This window comes from Pundamilia nyererei, unplaced genomic scaffold (genome assembly GCF_000239375.1).
Source record: "Pundamilia nyererei isolate P.nyererei 1_Seehausen unplaced genomic scaffold, PunNye1.0 scaffold00064, whole genome shotgun sequence".
NCBI lineage: Eukaryota > Metazoa > Chordata > Actinopteri > Cichliformes > Cichlidae > Pundamilia > Pundamilia nyererei.
Window position 1 is genome coordinate 2,968,574 of NW_005187465.1, and position 19,587 is coordinate 2,988,160.

General features: G+C 40.5%; 2 protein-coding genes across 4 annotated transcripts in view; one reads left to right on the top strand and one right to left on the bottom strand.

Moving 5' to 3' along the window:
• Positions 1–7,877, bottom strand: part of mpzl2b (myelin protein zero-like 2b) — an 11,348-nt gene extending 3,471 nt beyond the window's left edge. The window contains exons 1-3 of one of the 2 annotated variants that reach the window (XM_005735600.2): positions 7,855–7,877; positions 490–659; positions 80–293 (exon numbers count right to left, since the gene is read on the bottom strand). In XM_005735600.2, the coding sequence (XP_005735657.1) occupies positions 80–293; positions 490–659; positions 7,855–7,858 (388 nt within the window). In that variant the 5' untranslated portion in view covers positions 7,859–7,877. Of the gene's footprint in view, positions 1–79; positions 294–489; positions 660–4,858; positions 5,041–7,854 lie in introns of those variants that run through there. The other variant, XM_005735599.1, reaches the window with a different exon arrangement.
• On the top strand, positions 7,878–13,932 carry pafah1b2 (platelet-activating factor acetylhydrolase 1b, catalytic subunit 2). 2 transcript variants are annotated; one of them, XM_005735598.2, is made up of 7 exons: positions 7,878–7,975; positions 8,150–8,273; positions 8,692–8,773; positions 9,941–10,030; positions 10,230–10,346; positions 10,708–10,830; positions 11,506–13,932. In XM_005735598.2, exons 3-7 carry the CDS (start codon positions 8,693–8,695, stop codon positions 11,782–11,784), a joined length of 690 nt encoding a protein of 229 aa, XP_005735655.1. In that variant the 5' UTR covers positions 7,878–7,975; positions 8,150–8,273; position 8,692; the 3' UTR covers positions 11,785–13,932. The 2 variants fall into 2 exon arrangements, with proteins under 2 accessions (XP_005735655.1, XP_005735654.1); XM_005735597.2 differs by having other exon boundaries at positions 7,886–8,273.
• The last annotated feature ends 5,655 nt before the right edge of the window (positions 13,933–19,587 follow it).

The following is a 19,587-nucleotide window of genomic DNA, read 5'->3' on the forward strand; positions in this document are numbered from 1 at the left end:
TGTGTAGCAAACCAAATCATGAATCATATCATTCAATCCACGAGGTGTCATTTTTGATATTGAGGTCCAATAGTCTAACCTTTGTTGATCACTCTGAGGTTGATCTCTCCAATATTGCCTTGAAAGTCTGGAGGGTTTCTCACTAGGCAGCTGTAGGTGCCATTAAAAGTTGGATTCACGTCCTGGAGAGTGATGGAAGCATCTTTTCTCATGATATCTCCCGACCACACTACATGCCCTTTGAACTGCGGAGACGTTGGAGGGTGAGGCGTTTCATTCTCGTAGTAAAACAGCTGCCACATACATTACAGAAAAAGACAAAAAGAAGGAAGAGCAGAAATAGAAAATATTAACACACACTGGAAACTTTAAACATATAAAACTAGAAGCTAATACAAGACTGAAATTGAGAGGAAGAAATTAGGTATTATTTGAAAGTCTTATGGACTGAATTTTATTACATTTAAAAAAAATCTATTTTATACTCACAGACTCGCCGGGTTTTGAATTCAGGGGTTGGAAGTACCAGGATACTGTGACAGAACCTGGAGTCACTGGATGAGTACTACTGAAGGTGCAGCTTAGTTTCACATCCGTCCCGTTGACTGCTTCCATTTCCTTCTCCGTTCTAATTTCTATCCCAGTAACATGCCGCACGCCTGAAATAAACACGACCAAACGAGAACAATCAAGATTGAAGTTAGTTCAAACTTCCCATTTCATTAAACACAGTAATGTCCTTGACACACCATGGCATGTGCCTCAGAACTTTACTGCCTTTCAATATAAAATGTGAGTTTGTTACTTTCTTATGGCAACGACATGACAATCTATTCCACAGCCTGACTGTGGTTTTACATGTCTGCCAGTACAGCAACGAACACAGCAAATTGTAATTTAACAACATCTGTACTTGCACACCTACTATGAGGTTAGTGTTAATCTACCTCAAGATCTGCTAATTGGAGCCCTTTTAGGGAACTTTTAGAACAATCTGATGATAATGAATTACAATAGTCCAGCCTGGAAGCAATAAACAGATTAGGATGTTTCAAATTTTAGTGATATGGTGCAGATGAAAGATGGCAGTTTCAGAGACTTCCAGCACCAGTAAGACACAGGATTTCTTTGCATGCTAAATTAATGGGATGTGAAGCTCTTTAGTATAATGGTTAACAGATCCCTGGTAAATAAGGAAGCAGCTCAACACAGACAGAAGAATAAAAGTTAAGAAACCACATTAACCTTAATAAAAGAAGAGTAGGTACGTTTTTAGAAATAACTATTTTTTGTGCTATACAAATAAACTTGCCTTTAAATCTGAATTACTGAAAAACTTATCAACGCTTTCCAAGGCTCTGTGGGAGCACACAGCTGATACTCTTCAAATAATAATAATAATAATAATGGATTGAATTTATATAGCGCTTTTCAAGGCACCCAAAGCGCTTTACAATGCCACTATTCATTCACTCTCACATTCACACACTGGTGGAGGCAGCTACAGTTGTAGCCACAGCTGCCCTGGGGCAGACTGACACAAGCGAGGCTGCCATATCGCTCCATCGGCCCCTCTGGCCAACACCAGTAGGCGGTAGGGTAAAGTGTCTTGCCCAAGGACACAACGACCAGGACAGAGAGCCCGGGGATCGAACCGGCAACCTTCCGGTTACAGATACGCTTCTCAACCCCCTGAGCCATGGTCAAACAAACAAGGCCAGTTTCAGTTCTCCTCTCAATTATCTCCTCCATGGCCGAGAGTGTGGGAACACCCCGTCAATGTATCTGCTGTGTTTACAGACCAAGGTTAATATTGTTAGTTACAGCTAAACTGAAAACTTAAACCAGAAGTGAAAAAATATTTAATTCACTAAAATCAAATTTAACTTTTGGGGGGAAAAAAAGTACAACTGAAACTATTTTGTAAACTTGGAGAACTAACTTCACTCTGCACAACTAACTGAAACTAAGATGACTTAAAGAGAAAAAAGTCAAAACTAAACAAAATGAAAACTAATTGGAAAAAACCAAAAGTACTGTGATCACACATCAAACAACCCTGCAGTCAGAGGTTATGTGCAAGTTTCCTGTTTAAAAGTAAAAATCACACTGCAAACATGGATTTTTTGTTAATTAATACTAAAGATGTTTCCTAAAATGTTGAATAGATTCCTGCTCAGATATCAGATATAGAGATGACTTTGTATGACCAAATGCTGTCCAGCTCACATATCACATGTTAGTTAAAGAAGAATGCAAAATCCATGTTGCATATGGCTTAGATTTACATTCGAAAACAACACACACGTTAAGCTGCAAATAGCAGCTGGTTCAAGTGGATTTTGCCGTCAGTTGCTCAGAATGACATGCAAAAAGGAAGATGAGTGACTGGCATTCTTAAAAACAGTCAGAAGACACCTCAAGACAACAAGCAGAGAAACACAGTGAAAGAAAAGGAAGCCACAATAAAGGAAAAACAAAGGTTTGGGATCCATCATGAGCAGCACAAACATGCTGTACTTAATGTGAATGTATATGTTTGAACTTCTTCCAAAATAAATTAAAGGTTGTTTTTATAGTCTTTTGCATAAAGTCTTTGTATTGCAGACAGCTGCAGCTATGTATACATATTTATTTTTTAAATATATTATGTCATTTTATATAGAAAGTTGGGGCTCTGACTTCCTCTTTTATATAACCAGTTCTAAAGAAGCTTTTTCACAGTGTTTGGCTTTTGATTGTAAACATTACAGCTGTTGCTGAAGCCTTTAAATAGTAATTCTCAAATGCCTACAGTCAAACCGACACATTGCATGTTGATTTTTTTTTAAATATCCACAAAAAAGTGGATATTAAAAAAATAAATAATGAAATTACTTGCATGGATTAAGGCATGACTTGTGGATAGTAATGGTATGTGTGGCATATATAGTCACTGGGCGCTTCATTAGGTACAGCTTACTAATACTAAGGTGTTCCTTGCTGGACCCCCTTTTGCCTTCACAGCTGTGTTTATTCTTTGTGGCATAGATTCTACAAGGAGCTGGAAGCATTTCTCAGTGATTTTGGTCCATACTGACACGACAGCATTGCACAGTTGCTGCAGATTTGTCAGCTGCATATGCGTGATGATCTCCTCTTCCAGCACATCCCAAAGATGGATTCAGATTTAGTGACTGTGGAGACTATTAGGTACAGTGAACTCATTGTAGTTCGACCCTCCTGGCACTACAAGCTGTTCATTTTCGTGCCCCACCGTCCCTCCCTTCCTTCCTTTTTCAATTCATTCACTTCTCATTGGTACATGGGGATTTGCCTGGCCTGAGAGCTGCTGCCAGTCAACTCTCAGGCTTTCCCCAAACCACAGCCTCAATTTATGCTCAAGCCATCTGTCATTATCTACTAGAAATGCTGTGAAACCTAAAGTGAGGATGTGGTCCTAGCTAGTGAATTGTTATTTTCAAGAAAACAGTTTGAGATCAATTCCACCATCAGGCTTTCTGTGTGGAGTTTGCATGTTCTCCCCGTGTCTGCGTGGGTTCCCTCCGGGTACTCCGGCTTCCTCCCACCGTCCAAAGACACGCAGTTTGTGGGGATAGGTTAATTGGAAAATCCAAATTGCCACTAGGTGTGAATGCGAGTATGAATGGTTGTCTGTCCTTGTGTGTTAGCCCTGCGACAGACAGCGGACCTGTCCATGGTGTACCCCGCCTCTCGCCCTATGACAGCTGGGATTGGCTCCAGCACCCCCCGCGACCCTGAAAAGGATCAGCGGTAGCGAATGGATGGATGGATGGACAGTTTGAGATCAGTTTAAGAAGCAGCCATCATGAGATGAGTGATGCGGTCATATAAAGGGATGAACATGGTCAACAACAGTACTGTGGTGTTTAAACGACGCTACGTTAGTACTAAGGGGCCCAAAGTGCGCAAAGAAATTCTTTCCCTCACACCATTAAACCACCACAAGGCTGAATCACTGCAGAACAGATCCATGCTTTCATGTTGTTTACGTCGGATACCATCTGAATGGTCACAGAAGAAATCCAGGCTCATCATACCAGACAATCTTTTTCCACTTCTGTAATTTTTTGTGCCATTTTTGTGAGTCTGTGCAACTTGTAGCCTCAGTTTACTGATCTTAGCTGACAGGAGTGTCACACAGTGTGGTATTCTGCTGCTGCTGCCCATCTGCTTTGAGGTTTGATGTGTTGTGCATTCAGATGCTCTTCTGCACAGCTTGGTTGTAACAAGTAGTTATTTTAAGTTACTGTTGCCTTCATATAAACTCAAGGTAGTGGCCCATTATTCTCCTCTGACGGATACTGGATGTGCTTTCTTTTTCAGACCATTGCAGTTTCTGAGATACTCCGACCAGCCTGTCTGGTCTAAGTATTTCAAAAATGCCACTTTCACGGTTACTTGGATCCCCTTCCTTCCCGTTTTTTAGTTTGAACTTCGGCAGGTCACCTTGCTTAATTGCTTTGATCTGCTGCCATGTGATTGACAAGATATTTGCGTTAGCAAGCTGCTGAACATGTGTACCTAATAAAGTGATTGTCAGTTAAAAGTATGATCTAATACAAAGAAATAATCCATGGCTTCAAATCCAAACACGGTCTTATCAACGCCTACTACAGGCATACTAGCAGAAACTGGTCGCAGTACACGTAAGTGTACTTTATACTCTGTACTACACCGTGAACGCCCAAAGAATAACACGGGCTTTACAGCTCAGAGACCAAATAAGATTCCGAACTTGATGTTTCGTTTGTGTTTCGTTTTATTAAACACGGTTGCCATGTTTGTGAAACACGTTAATAATGCGATGTACCTCCCGGAAGTTCCTAAAACTCACCTGTCAGGAAGAATCCTCCCAGGAGGAGCAGAGGTAATATCCGATACATACTCCGCCTGATTAATTCTTCTGTATAAATCCCTTCATGAAAGTTTATTAGAGTCCGGATCGCGACTATCGCTGCCAAAAGGACAAAGCCGTTTTTTTGGACAGTGAAAACCTCAGTGCACCTGTAGGCGGAGTTTTGCCTATTGCATAACACATGCCCATGTAATCTCACAACCGCTGAGTCGAAACGTGACACATTTCAACCCTACCTTCTTCTTACTCCTACTTTCTAAGAGCACATTCAGTTATTTACACAGCTAAATGCGTCAGACACCTAAAACTTACCAACTCGCTATAGAAAACAGTAAATAAGACAACAAAAAACGCCCTGAAGGCAAACTGCTTCCTCCAGTCAGTCAAAAACTATCTGAAAATTAATCCGAGCACCCAGAGTTGCAAAGGAAGAGTTACCAGCATTACAGCACTTTGCGTGGAGGGGCTCTTGTCCTACAATATCCCAGCTATTATAGGACAAGAGGCAGGGTCCAATCTGAACTAACTGAAATCCAAAGAAAATGGTTACAAGTTTGGAAGTGGTGCAATCAGAAGTTACCTCTCTGTGCAATTAAGGTTAGATAAACACATTTACATTTTTACGCCATAATACCAAGATTTTCTGTCAAAATGAATACTGAGAGATATTATATTACACAGGCTATCATCATACTTTCCCAACTTCTCTAGACAACATAAACAGTAGCTACATCCAGCTTTTACATACAGTCTATGTCATACGCTTGTCTTAAAAATGTAGTTATGCTGATGCAGGCTTAGATGAGTATATACCTTTATAATTTAATACAATGTACAGCAGAATCAGAAGCTCTCCAATTAGGTCTGACCAGGCAACTAATGTCATTACAACTGAGTCTGTCTTCCTCCGTAGTGGACCTGTGGTCTACACACCAAATCTAAGTAAGATATTCACTATAGCTTTACAAATTGTGGTCTGGGATACCAGTAAATCTATAAAGAGGATGCCAGTGTTTGTAAAAATCTCATTTTGAGGCTTTATCTATTTACTGATAAATTTGATATCCTTCAGGATTTGTCTTCACAAACAAATACTTACAAAGCTAATCCGATGATAGGCACTGTTAATTTGAGTTTAATTGATGTTTAGTTATTCTCGATTTAAAAAAATGACAAAACAATAAATTAAAAAGTTCTGACATTGAGGGAAATTCATAATGGTTTATTTACTTTCAGAGGTCTTCCAGGTATGTTTTAGGAGGTAAACGTATTGTATAAAAAATAGCAGCTGACAATATGAGTGATAAATGAAATGGAAAACATGAATCCTGGAGATCTGGTATGGCTCAGTTGTACTGTGCGGGGTATTTTAACTGGTATGGGTGGCTTGGTTTGATCTACTGAAAACTTAAGCAGAGATGTGTAGGGGCTCCATCTGGTGGTTCATTTTGGTATGAGTTATTTTTCCCTAAGAGTAGCGACACTTCTTTCAAACCTTTCATTGAGCTTTCAGGGCACGTCTACACACGCAGAAAAGCAGTGGACTGTTTCAGTTGGTTAACAAACACCGCTGGGGACTTGGCTGGGCAATGTAAGGATTAAGAGGGAAAAGGCATTATAGAAACATAATACAAACAGGAGAAAATAAAGGAAGAACTAAAAGAATTTAAAGAGGTTTTAGTGATGGTGAATCATGCCATATGTGAAATCAAAGTAAAGACAATTTGTGTTTAAATAAATATCCCAGGATATATTTTTAGCATGTCTTATCTGCCAGTTTGTAAAATGTAAAAGTGAGCCAAGCAAAAGCAACCTCGAAGTTTCCCAGGAACAAAGAAAGGCTATTATAAAGCTGATTTCTGTTACTGAAAAAGCCACAGGTTCTTCAGGAGTCGTGAAGAATGCTTACACTGAAAAAAAAAAAGAAAATCTGCATTAACAATGATTGAGGCTCAGTTTGTTTAGTCGGAAACTGGAAGTGTTGGAGTCAGTGAGGGACAGGAAGTCACTGAACAAACTGATCATCATTCACAGCCATTGCTCCCGCTCCATTAGCCACACACTAAAGAGACTGCAGAGCCCATTCTTCCTCAGACTCATTCAGCCTCGCTGAACACTTCAGGAAATCACTCCTAAACAACTGTACAGCTCTCCTTTTTAGTGACAGGTGAACACACCTTTCAGAACATAGGATTACAGAGATATTTCTGTATCAAACCTTCTTGCGGCTGTTTTTTAGATTCATTAATGACATTTATTAAAATGTTTTGTACTCATTTGTGGTAGAATTCTCTTTTGCACAGTCTTAATCTTGTCTTTTTTTTTATTCTTCATTTTGTTTTTCTGGAAAATGTGAAAGGTAGATAAAGATTAACTGTTTTTTATTATAGTTCTTGTTTTTTCATTAGCTAATATAGAAATTTCTGGGGGTTTTTGTTTGTTTGTTTATTTACTACAGCAGGATTTCTCTATCATCTAGAAAAACTGCAACATACTATTGAAATTGCACTTCTTTTTGATATATTAAGATACTTTAGGTACTCAGAGTGTTGGTAAAGTTACTTACTCTGACAGAAAGGGGGGATTTCACTGTTTGTTCCACTTAAGATCAAAGCGGGGTGTATGTGGTGGTGGCCACTGGTGGGCTAGTGGTGGTTTGACATTACTGATGTAAAGCACATTTCCGCCAAATGTAGACCTACGGCCAGAGAGCAGGAATGTTTTATTTCCTGTGTTTTCCACAGTACGAGAATGCAGCATTTGCTCTAACGACCGTGATGCAATGCGGTCAGCTGACGCCGGGCTGGCATCAACGAGAGATCACCGTCGCACTCCGAAAACTAAACTGCACGACATACTCAGACATAGGAGCATGTCTTCATGTCTGGTCTTACACTAACTATTACCATCAAAAAATTTGATATAATTTCATTGTAAGAAAAAATGCGAAGTTGTTCAAACACGCGACCACCTACCCATGATTCCTCGCGGGATCAGCTGTTGCGGTGGTGTGTTTTTGCCCTGCGGTTTCTCCTGAGGAAAAACCTCCCCTCGGTGCTGTGTTTTGGTGTCAGCGACCTCCGCAGCTTACAGAAGGTAGCTGTGCCCGGGTTTAGGTCAGGTGCACGATAGCACTGATAAGACTTTGAACTCGGAAGAATCCACTCTTCCTTCCATCGGTGTTTCGGCTGGTGGTGTCGAGCGGGCACTCTTGCCACTGGAACGATCTCTGTGCTTTCCCTCTGACACACCTTTTGTTGTCTCATCTAGCTCGAGGCTGCTAACACTTGCTAGCGAGCATCATACGCGTCGACTCCCTGACAGCGGTGCAGCGAGGCCGGGGAATAAAAAGTTAAGAGTCACCCAGGAGAGCCGACAAGTCACACCCTGCCAGGTAGTTTGTCTTGTAAATAAATAAGTAATTTCATTTTTAAAAAATATTTTTATTTGTTTATTTTTTTTTTAATTAACGACGAGCACGACAGACGTGTATCAGAGATGCAGCCACAACAGTCTCCAGTCATTAGCAAGCAGCTAACAAGCTAACGTCTGATAAACAGTAGCCTAGCGGAGTTAATGCGATCTGCTCTGTGATCTCTAAACACCCGCACTGAGAGCGAGAGTGGCCTGCAATCCGCATTAGGCCAGTCTGTCTGCTCCCGAAACGCTAAGCCGCTACATCACCCCGCTGCTCTCTGCTAGGTGGTGCAGATGCTTTCCTCTGTGCCCGGCATCAGCATGACGTCCTTCCCCCTCCTGTAGGTCGCACCATGTTTATTGCATGTGTAAATAAGCGCTAGGATTTCTTTCAGGATGAGTGGGGATGACGTGAACCCAGCAGCAGTCCCTCAGCCAGTACAAGATGTTCAAGGAGATGGACGGTGGCTGTCACAGGTATCAGAATACTTTATTAATCCCGAAGGAAATTAGGGAATCTCTATTGTTAGAGTGTTGTAAACATTTACTCTGTATTATCATTAATACCTCATATCCTTCTGATGTATGAAGGCGGTCTGAATGATGTGCATTATTTATCAAAGATAGTTCCCTTATGTGTTTCCATGGTAATTGTTAGTATTAAGTCAGTGTTTAAATAAATAAAGTAAATAAATAAATAAAACCAGTTGTATAATTCAGCTCAGATGGGATGGCACTTTGGATCTGCACCTATGTGTGGCTTTGATAAGTAGGAGTCTTCTAAATTTTGCACGCTGTCCCCATCAGGAGTTTCTGTGTGACGCTTGGAGCGCTTACGATGTGAGACTTTTATTGCTGAGAACTCTTGCAAATTAAACTAAAGCTTAGTATAATATACATTTCTCATGTTAATCGATGCGCCACTATAAGACATCGCTTCGATTTGGTGACCTTAGTCTGAGATTATGTTTTTATTTCTAATTCTTAAACACAGATGTTTATGACTGTGCTGCAATCCCGTGAAGCCAGTTAGTGTTGTTCAAGGTTCTTTATTTGTCACATGCATAGTTATACAAGGATAACACACAGTGAAATGTAGCCATTGTCAGTTGATGTTTTGATCTTCTTAATAATAATATTAGTGTCTGAATAAGAATGGATGACAATGTTGATAACATTTATTATAGTAGTTATAAGCTCATGATCTGACTCAAAGAAAAGGCCACTAAATAAATATCAACCATGTGCTCACAATTTTTAGTCACTAAGAAGACTTTGTTTGTTCCAGTGCATCACTTTGTTTGGCTTGTTTAGTGGATCTTTCTAGAAAGTCTGCACAAAGTTAATCCTCCCAAAGCTAATAGGGCAGGCATTGAGACAGTCTGTTTTACTCGGAGCTCTCTGTCAGATAGGGCACCAGACGCATCTCGCCTATAACAAGCTTGAGGTTTTTTATCTGACTCTGATGGCTCACGACTGTCATCATACCGCTCAGATTTAGAGAGTCAAAACGCAGAGTTTTACATCAGGGGGCAAGTTCTCAGAATCAAGCAGAGAGGGGTTTATTTTTAATAAATTAAAGATGTTCTTGTATTTGTCGGGTCTGTCATACACTATATCACCAGCTCTCTTGGGTTTTTACAGCATTCAAGGTTTGTACAGGAGTGCAAGGATGCTGAGCCAGACGTGCTCTTTGTGGGGGATTCCATGGTACAACTAATGCATCAGTATGAGGTCAGAGTAAAGTCTTAGAAAGCATTTTTAAATTAAACAGGACACATCTGGATGTGATTCATGTGTCTTGAATTGCACAATAAAGACAGCGAATAAAAGCCATACGTTTATCTTTGCTCACTGTTGATTTTTCTCGATGACGCACTAGTTATCATAATCGACCTGACTCAAATGCATATTCATGGTTTTCTGTCCAAAGGTGTGGAGGGAGTTGTTCTCCCCTCTTCACGCGCTCAACTTTGGCATTGGAGGGGACACCACCTGTAACGTACTGTGGAGGCTGCAGAATGGAGAGCTGGAGAACATTCGCCCCAAGGTGAGACGAGCCCGCTAACAGAAAGGCAGATGAGGACAGTATAATGCGTCCACACTGATGTCCACAGTTTCACATTTCACACACTCTGACCTCCGTGTCTTGAGTTTTGTGACTTTCATGTAGATCTTGAGCTCTTTCTTCATAAGTGCAAGTTTCAGCATTGACCTCGGCAGAAGTCAATGCTCTTTAACTTCTTTGTTTAACTTGATATTCATCTATTTGGCTTAATTGCTCTAAAAAAAACCCAAAATGTCGCTTAATTGTGTTGTATCTCATATGTTATGTCATTCGCTTTGATATAAATTCTGCAGGGTTGGACGTGTTTAGCGGAAGTGAATAAATTGTCTGTCCTCTTGTCCAGGTGGTGGTGTTGTGGGTAGGAACCAACAATTATGAGCACACAGCAGAGCAGGTTGCAGGAGGAATCCTTGCCATTGCAGAACTGCTCACTACTCGCCTCCCCAAGGCAAAGATAGTTGTCCTGGTAAGTTTAGTCATATGTTGCATCTTGTCTTGCTTGTTTGTCTTAAACTCATATTTTGAGCTAGAACTTTCAATTATATTGACATTTTTTCCTGAGCATTAACATAAAGGCTCTTTAACGTGGTGATATGCACACAACTTGAATACAATTTCAGGTGCCTTAAATAACATGACTGAGGAGTTGATGCCACAATATAACCAACAGACAGAGGAAAGTTAGTTTCCTTTAATTGTGGACACACAGTTTGATATTAGTTTGCGGTGAAAGAAACTCGTCTGCATACAGATTGGTTGAACATGTGTAGCTAATAAAGTACACGTCTTTTACATATGTACAAGTCATCACTGTGAGCTCAGAGCTCAGTTTTTTCTCATGTTGGATCGGTATAGTCAGTAGGATCATGGTTATAACTCTGGCTGAGCACAGAACTCCTACCATCTGCTATTCAAATCTTGTTGCAGAGGCATCCATCAGGAGATATTTGGCTTAAAAAGAGAGGAGGAAGCTAAAACAGCTTCTTCAGAGGTGCCTAAGGAGTGTTTTGAACAGTGAATCATTCAGAGCTTGTCTAGTAGAGTCCAAGAATAAAAATATGGCGCTTGAAATTAGCACGATATGTCTCCTTTAATATAATAATTTCAGTAAATAAGTCAGCTCTGTTTCTGTGGTCCTCAGGGTTTGTTGCCTCGAGGGGAACGGCCCAACCCACTCAGGGAGAAGAACGCTGCTGTTAACGCTCACCTGCGCTCCTGGCTGCCACGGCTGAGCCAGGCTCAGCTCTTGGATGTGAGCAGGGAGTTCGTCCACTCCGATGGAACCATCAGCACTCAGGACATGTTTGACTTCCTTCACCTTACTTCAGCAGGTTACGACTCTGTGGCCAAGCCCCTCAGTGACCTGCTGCTGCAGATTCTTGAGGAGACGCCAGAGGAGAGACGAGCATCGCTGGTTTGAGGGCTACGGCCACGAAACACACTTCTCCAGAGGCATGTCTCATCTCCTGCTGCTGCAGTGGCTGAGACATGCCCCTGGTACCTGAAGGAGAAAGGGCTCACGCTCAGGGGGATGAAGAAACCTGATGTGAGTGGGCCCACGTGGGGTGTGGGATCACATTCTTGAACAGAGGGTTGGGTGTGGGAGAGGCGGCGACGCGGGAGAGAGACCTCATTACCGACGTAGACACTGTGATTGCAGTAGTAATGTGAAACGGATTCACCAAGTTCGTGCAACTCTTAATTTTAGACTAGATTTAATGAGATCACGAGGGACTGCAGTGGCACGTGCACACAAATTAATCTCGGCACGTGGATAAAACGAGTGTTTTGTCCCTCACCTGTACTGCAGGAACACAAAGCACCATCTAATTTATTTCTTCATGTTTTAATATCCATAAAACAATTCCTTGGCAAGTATCTCTGTCAAACACATGCCCCTGCTCATCGTGCGCTTAGCTGGCAGAACCTTAGTCAACACTGGACAATGTTATGAGTGTGGCCAGTACACCAAAGAGCAGTGGTTTCCAACACAGAGGGGGTCCAAATCCTTCCCTTGAAGGTACAAATAAACTTTCATTAGTCAGTTTTAAGAATAAAGAGATATTTCTGCTACACTTAAATCTCTTCAGTGTCATTCAATCTCCCAAAAATCATAAAGAATCAATCAAGTTACCCCTCAACAGTCCACGAGATGAAAAGCAACTGCTGCAGAGAAGATAGCGCTGAGATGCACGCTGTTTACCAGTGAGCAGTATCTAAAAGAACTAACTCTATTTTGCTTAATGTGTAACACTGCAATGCATAGAGCATATTAAATCACTCTAATAGTTTTTTCAGTTCACTAATTATGTCTTTGTGTACGTAAACAACTGCTCTGCGAAGCGAGAGCACTTAGTTTATTTAATGTTCACTTTTGAACTTGATGTGTAACTATTGTTTGAAACTGTTAATCACACACACACACACACACACATGAGCGCGCAGATTAAAATTATTCTGGTTCCTGTGTTGCGCAAGTGTTCAGTTCGAGCCACATCTTGCTGTTCGCTTCATGCTTGTTTGAAACTGAGCCTCAGCTTAAATGTAAAAAGGCTTCTGTGTTATATTACTCAGTCAGTGAATGTCACACATTGCTGCATATTTATTAGTGAGATTTATGCTGCTCAATCCACTTCTCTGGTAATCTTTAGGTCTTCCAAAATACCTCCAGCCTCTCTGCTAAAGTACGAAGCTTCTGTCCGAGCTAGCAGTAGTGTTTACATTGTGGAATAGCGTCATTAATTAGATTATTTGAATGTTTTTAAAATAGGTTATATCCATAAAATGTGCTGCTTTTTTGCAACAGTATGCTTGATTTTGTTTGTCTTATAAAGCAAAGTAAGAAGATTGGAGAAAATCAGTGGCTGTCCTGCTTTTGTTTTTTTCTTTTTTTTCCTTTTTAAAGTATTTCTGATCATGAATAATTCCTGAGTTAGGCTGATTGATGTGCTACAAACTGCATTATCCAAATGTTCATTCTCAGACCAGCTCTCTCTCCCTCTCCCTGCTTAACACCTAGATGTACAGTAATCTCTCCTCCTCACTTCTTGCCTCTTTACTTGTGGCCCGTCGTGTTTGTGGTTGAACCTCGCCCGACCCCGCCATCCTGACGTACATGGTGTAGTTATTGAAGTGGGGGGAGTCTCGCCACATGGTTAAGCTGAACATACTATAATCATGCTAACTACTATAAAGCATCACAGGCCATGTAAAGAAAACCTTTTGTCTGTGAGCTTGCTGCAGCCGCCTGTTCTACACTGTTTGCGACAGAGTCTGCTGTCGAGCATCGAGATGTCAAATGTTACTGCTGTCTTAAGCTCTGCACATTTGTGTGACGTGTTGAATATAAATGGTGTACGTGTGCGTGCCTTAAGCGTTCATGAGGGCGGGTGTGTACAGCGTGTCCGGTACTGGATTGTGTGAGTGTCATGAAATGACAATGTTGGGGAAGAATGACGTTTGTAGGCTGGACTCTGTGTTTGCTGTGACACAGTATTTGCACTGTTCTGGCTTATTGTTATGTTATTGAGGTAAAGCATTCCAATAAATAATAAAATAATAAAAACAAGGACCTAATCGTGTTTTGTTTTTTTTGTCTTTGACATCAGCAAATAATGATTTACTTTGTAAAATAAGAGGAGGAAACCTGAATTTGAGGTGCTGGATCCACTTTTGTATTTTTCAGTGCTGTGTGTAAGTGTTACACGGCAACAAAGGGAGCCATTTAATCAGAGTACCAAATTGAGAAAGACACTAATAAGGCTCACTGCTTGTTCCTTGGCTCCATAGAGTTTCTCAATGGTTAATTAGTTTGCTTTCACTAAGTTTATCCCCCTAATGTAACACTTCAACAGCACTTGGTTGAAGTGTGGACTCATTAAACAGATTAGGTGCACTGCTCAACTGTGACTGCGCGCACGTTACATTTTTCTCCCGCCTTGATTATTGTAACTCACTTTTCACATGCCCATAGTCACAGCTGTTCCTGCATCCGTTCACTGGCTTCCAGTTTTATGTTAACATAAAACGCTGTACATGGACAGAGCTTCTGGGACCTTCTTGGAAGTTACATTTGTCACAATTTTTGCTGCCCTCTCGGCCTGATCTCTCTTGAAAAACACATTTTTAATGTCACTGAGACTTTATATCCCAATAAATAAATAAAGAATATATGAAAGTCACTTTGCCAACAACAGCTTTTACCTTGTGAATGTTTTTTCTGGCTCAAAATGACTTCATGTTATTCATGAGCGATATGAGAGATGACAGATTACAGGCCAACAAGTCCTTTATAACAGTTTCAATTCCTGCAGTAATTTTCTGGCAAATGCCGGGAATCACTTTTTGGCAGGCGATCAGTTTTTGGCACAACGCCGGCCTCTCCCATCCTCTAACCAGGGTCTCCTAGCTGTCCCCAGCTCTGATTTTATTGCTTAGCCTTTCCTTAATCTTTTCCCCTTTATTTTGGGCCATAGTGTCGCTATTTGTGTGTATGTTGGATTGAATGTCTGATCGTAAAGTTGATAATGTGTCTGTCTGGTGGAATGTGGATGTTTATCTTGAATGTGTGGCTTTTATTCAAACTGGGAAGCATTTTGTAACTCTCTGTTTTGAAAAGTACAAATAAAGTTGTTTCTTTCTGTCAGAGGCACGAGCTCTTCCTGTTGACAGGTTTTGTTATAGTTTTTTTAATTGTGTGGATCAGTGAAAAATGAAAATAAACACATGTACACCCTGTCTACAGACCGCTTAGTCTAAATATCCCTTTAATGTTTTTGGAACTGTAAAAGCCAGCCATGTAGACCCAGGATAAATATTGCAATTTTCCTTCTGTCAACACACTGTTTGAACGTGAACTTTGTAATCCCAGCAGGCATCAGAGGAAACACCCTGATGTAATCTGCTCCTGGTCCTTTGTGCGGTTCCTGCTCTGCTCACCTCTGCCCCAGATTTCATCTTATCTATGACCCTGTGTTTTAAAGGTTTGTAATGTTTTGCCAGGTGGAATGATTGGTGCAGCAGATGAAACACGCTGCTGGCTATCAAACCAATAGATCATCTCCCTCAGACAATAAACAGCTCACACAAACAGCCACAGAGGCTCATTTATCATGAAAGTTGTTCCCAAGTTTTTACAGCAGAAGCCAAAAATTGCAGCCTAGATTTGTGTTTTCCCCACATAAATCATATTTATTCAACTTACAGCAGCCTGACTCATTATTTTCAGCTGCAGTGACTCTATAACCCAGCAGGGGGCACTGTCGCCTAGCTCAGGAAATCACTTGTGCTACACAGACATGCCTGTGACTCCATTTATTGAAACACACACACACAAAATGCAATAATTTAAAAAGTTTCGCAGTTGTATTTTTTTTATGATTCCCACCCTGCAACTTAAAAAAAAATCCCCACAAAGTTGTTGTGAAACAGGAATTTGTTCATTCCTTTAACCTCCTGAGAGCTGAACTCTTCCATGGCATGAATTTTTAATTTATCTTTGATATTTGGGACGTTGGGACCTGATGAATGTAAAAACAAAGAATTTCCTGATTTTTTTTTTAACCTGATTTTTGTTTCAGAGAGAAATGAGATCCACATATAAGGACATTTATTTTACATTTTGATAGAAAAGTGGCAGTATAACGTCCTCGTATCTGGATATCAGGCCTTTGTAGAGCAAAATGTATTATTTTGGTCTAGACAAGCCAAAATGTGATGTCCACATACGTGGACGCCAGGTCCTAAGAGGTTAAAAAAAAGTTGCTCTATTTCCAGCCTGAATTGGTCATATTTCACTCATGGGGTTCTGGTTCTTTCATCATACAATGTGACTTGCATTTAGTGTATGATGGGTCTCATATGTTGTTGTTGTTGTTCTGAGACCTTTGTGAAGTAAAAGGTTAAGATCATCCTGTCACATGTCACAATCAGATTATGTCGTTTCAGAGGAAATGAAATACAGAAGCTGTTATGATAAAAGCAGAAATTCAAACAACTCAAAAAAGTCCCTGTAATAAATTGTTTGTGGTTGCTTTAGCTACAGAGCAACTATTTACATCGGAAGGTCTGATTTGTTATTACCAGGAGACCTGTGTGTGTGTGTGTGTGTGTGTGTGTGTGTGTGTGTGTGTGTGTGTGTGTGTGTGTGTGTGTGTGTGTGTGTGTGTGTGTGTGTGCGATTCAATTAGGCCTGCATACCTCTCCAGCAAGAGCACACCTTCGTAGAAACAAAGTCAGGTAAAACACTGATGTTGATTAGGCGATGAAGTACACGGTGAGTTTTGGCAGGTTAAGTAAGAATCAATCAATCAATGAGCTTTCAGCTCGTCCCCTTCTCCCCTCACAGCTTTGTTTTCCTCTCAAAGGGATTTGAACTGCGGACTAACCTTTCAGCTCTCAGCCCTCTGCCTCAAACCACCAACAGGGGAAAACACCTGCCTCCTAATTTATGTTACACAACATCTGACCCAAATTCATTCAGTGCCACCACATGAAGAGCAAACACCACATGCAGCGATACCACAGCACCTTCCTCTGTGGTTTCTGATGCTATATTCATGCCAATGACTCGTTTACTTGTATTTCTAGGGAAGCTACGCTGGAGGTAATTTTATAAGTGATGTGACATCTTATCCTTAACCATTCATTTATAATCTAAAATTGCAGTCTCCAGCTGAGTCCCCACTGTTATTTTGCCTTTCTGCATTTGGAAAACCACAGTTGTAGTTGTATATGGATATAAAGAGTCAATGCAACAAAATAAATGCCAACCTTGCTCTGTGAAATGCTCACGGTGTAATAAATACTCACCATATTTCTCATAAATTTCCTCTGGAGATACATAAAAAAAGTTTTTTCACTCACACTGAGCCTTCCAAAGGGCCTTTCTGTTATTTGACCAGGTTATTGAATAATCCTCCTATATTCACTTATTTTTTACAATGCACCTCTCCTTTACTGTCTGGATCCTAAAATGAATTCAGCAGGTCTTTGGTCTGGAAAGGCCTTTCACCTAAGGCGATCATTCTTTATCTGCAGCCTTTTGTGTTGTCATTTAATGACCTCACAAAGCCACACAGAGTGCAAGAAGCATATCAATATTTTTGATTTCACCTAATGTATAAAAATATATACATTATAGATATAGATAAATATGTTATTATATATATTGAAAGCTAGTCTCTCTACCTATAGTGTGTTCTAAGTTAATGTTTCTAAACCTGCGCTTGTCTCTAAAATGTGCATCTCTTCTATTTTTTCACACAGCTCTTGCTTGTTCTCCGTTTTTGATGAGATTTATGCTCCAGCACTGTGACTTTTGAAAAGAAGGCGTCACTCGTAACCTCTCACGTCCCTTCCTGACATTGTGTACAAATCAAACTCGCCCACAAAGCGCATTAAAATTTTATCCCCTCTCATTTATGGCATGACATCTATTGCAAAAGCCATTATTATTGTCAAAATAAAAATAAATTGAATTCAAACTTTCCCCTGAATGAAATTACATATCTACAAACAATGCCTATCATAACAGAACTGATCCAGTCATGGGTAAACATATAAATCAGCTGTCAACGTTTTGGTTTGTGGAAGTTTGGAACTTAAAAAAAGTTTATATGTGTATCCAGTGTGCTAGAATTAAACTGTATAGTTGTACAGATAGTTAGGTTATCATATTATAGTTCTCATTTTCATTGTTAGATTAGATTGAAGAGCTTAAAAATAAATGGAGTTCATTTGTGATGGCGATGGAAACACCTTAAATCAAAGGGATTGTGTGGAAACTGGGGAAGTTAGCATACTGCAGCTATCAGAGGTTCGCCACATGACTGCTGCAGATAAAATAATTCATGATAGGATATAATTACAATATGAATAGACATTTTTGAAATTAATAAAATCACTTTGTTTACCTTTGGTTTTATTTCCTTTACGGACAAAAAAAAAAGAACTTTATGAAGGTGGAAGTTGGACATTCTGTCAATTAGTTATGTATGTAGTAGTTATGTGTTTGGTTTCAATACTTCATTAACAAAAAACAGAGAACCTAACAGTGAGACTTAAAATGTCCCTGCATGAATTCATTCCTTTGACCCAGAAGAGTAAGTTGTGTTTATGATGTTTCTATGAGAACATCAGGGCAGTGTCGCCCATTTTTTGTTTTGTATTTTAAAAACATGATGTCAGATTTCCAGTTTTGGCCCATTCACACTACGTATCCCAGGGGAGGGGGAACTCCAGGCCTCAAGGGCCAGTGTCCTGCAGGTTTTAGATGTGTCCTTGATCCAACACAGCTGTTTAAATGGCTACATAACCTCCTCAACATGTCCAGAGTCCTGGTAATGAACTAATCATTTGATTCAGGTGTGTTGAACCAGGGTGATATCTAAAACCTGCAGGATCAATTCTCATTCAAATACATACAACACAGCTAAGAAACAGACAAACTACTTTCTTGAACTTTCTTGAAGGAGGCCATAGCAGTTTTTGTTGGTGTTTGTGAAGAGGACTCTGTGAAACCGAGCACACAGAGCAGCCAGTAGTAGTCACTAGTCCTGCAAAAAGCATGCAATCCCTCACTGGCTTCTCACTGTTCACTTTAAACAAGCCAGAAGTCCTACTGTCATGGACTGAAGCCAGGGCTCGGAAATGGTGTGCAAAAACTTTTCCACTGCGTCAATCAGTGTCCCGCCTAACTAACTTTACTAACAGTAGCATTAGTTCTAGCCTGATAATCAGACTGAAAGGCCGTTTGAGTTACATGGATTTTCAGGTTTGGGCCAGATGGCTTTCGGTCTGACTGGTTCTTGCTTGCATGTTTAGGTCCTTATAGAAATTAAACAGAAGTTACTCATTGTGTCATGATATCTGTATGCAATGTTGCAACCATCTTCTTGAGACACCGCTGAATAAATAAATGCTGAAACTTGCATAGTTAAGTGGTTCCCAAATGACCTTTTGGCGTAATGGAATCAGCCCTTTCCTGCAGCCACTGGAGCGAGGGGGGCTTTACTCCCAACCCTTATGTGTCTTATCCAGCAGCACTGCAGTGGCTGAATAAGGGGAAGGAGGTGTTACATCAGCTTCCCCTGTCACATTTTCCCAGCTGGTCCAAATATTCAAACTGGCTCAAAAAAAGTAGCTTCTCTAATCTCAAGGCGATCATAATCCGCCCTGTTATGCCCCTCCATGGCAGCAAAGTACCTTCCACTGCGGTGAGCCC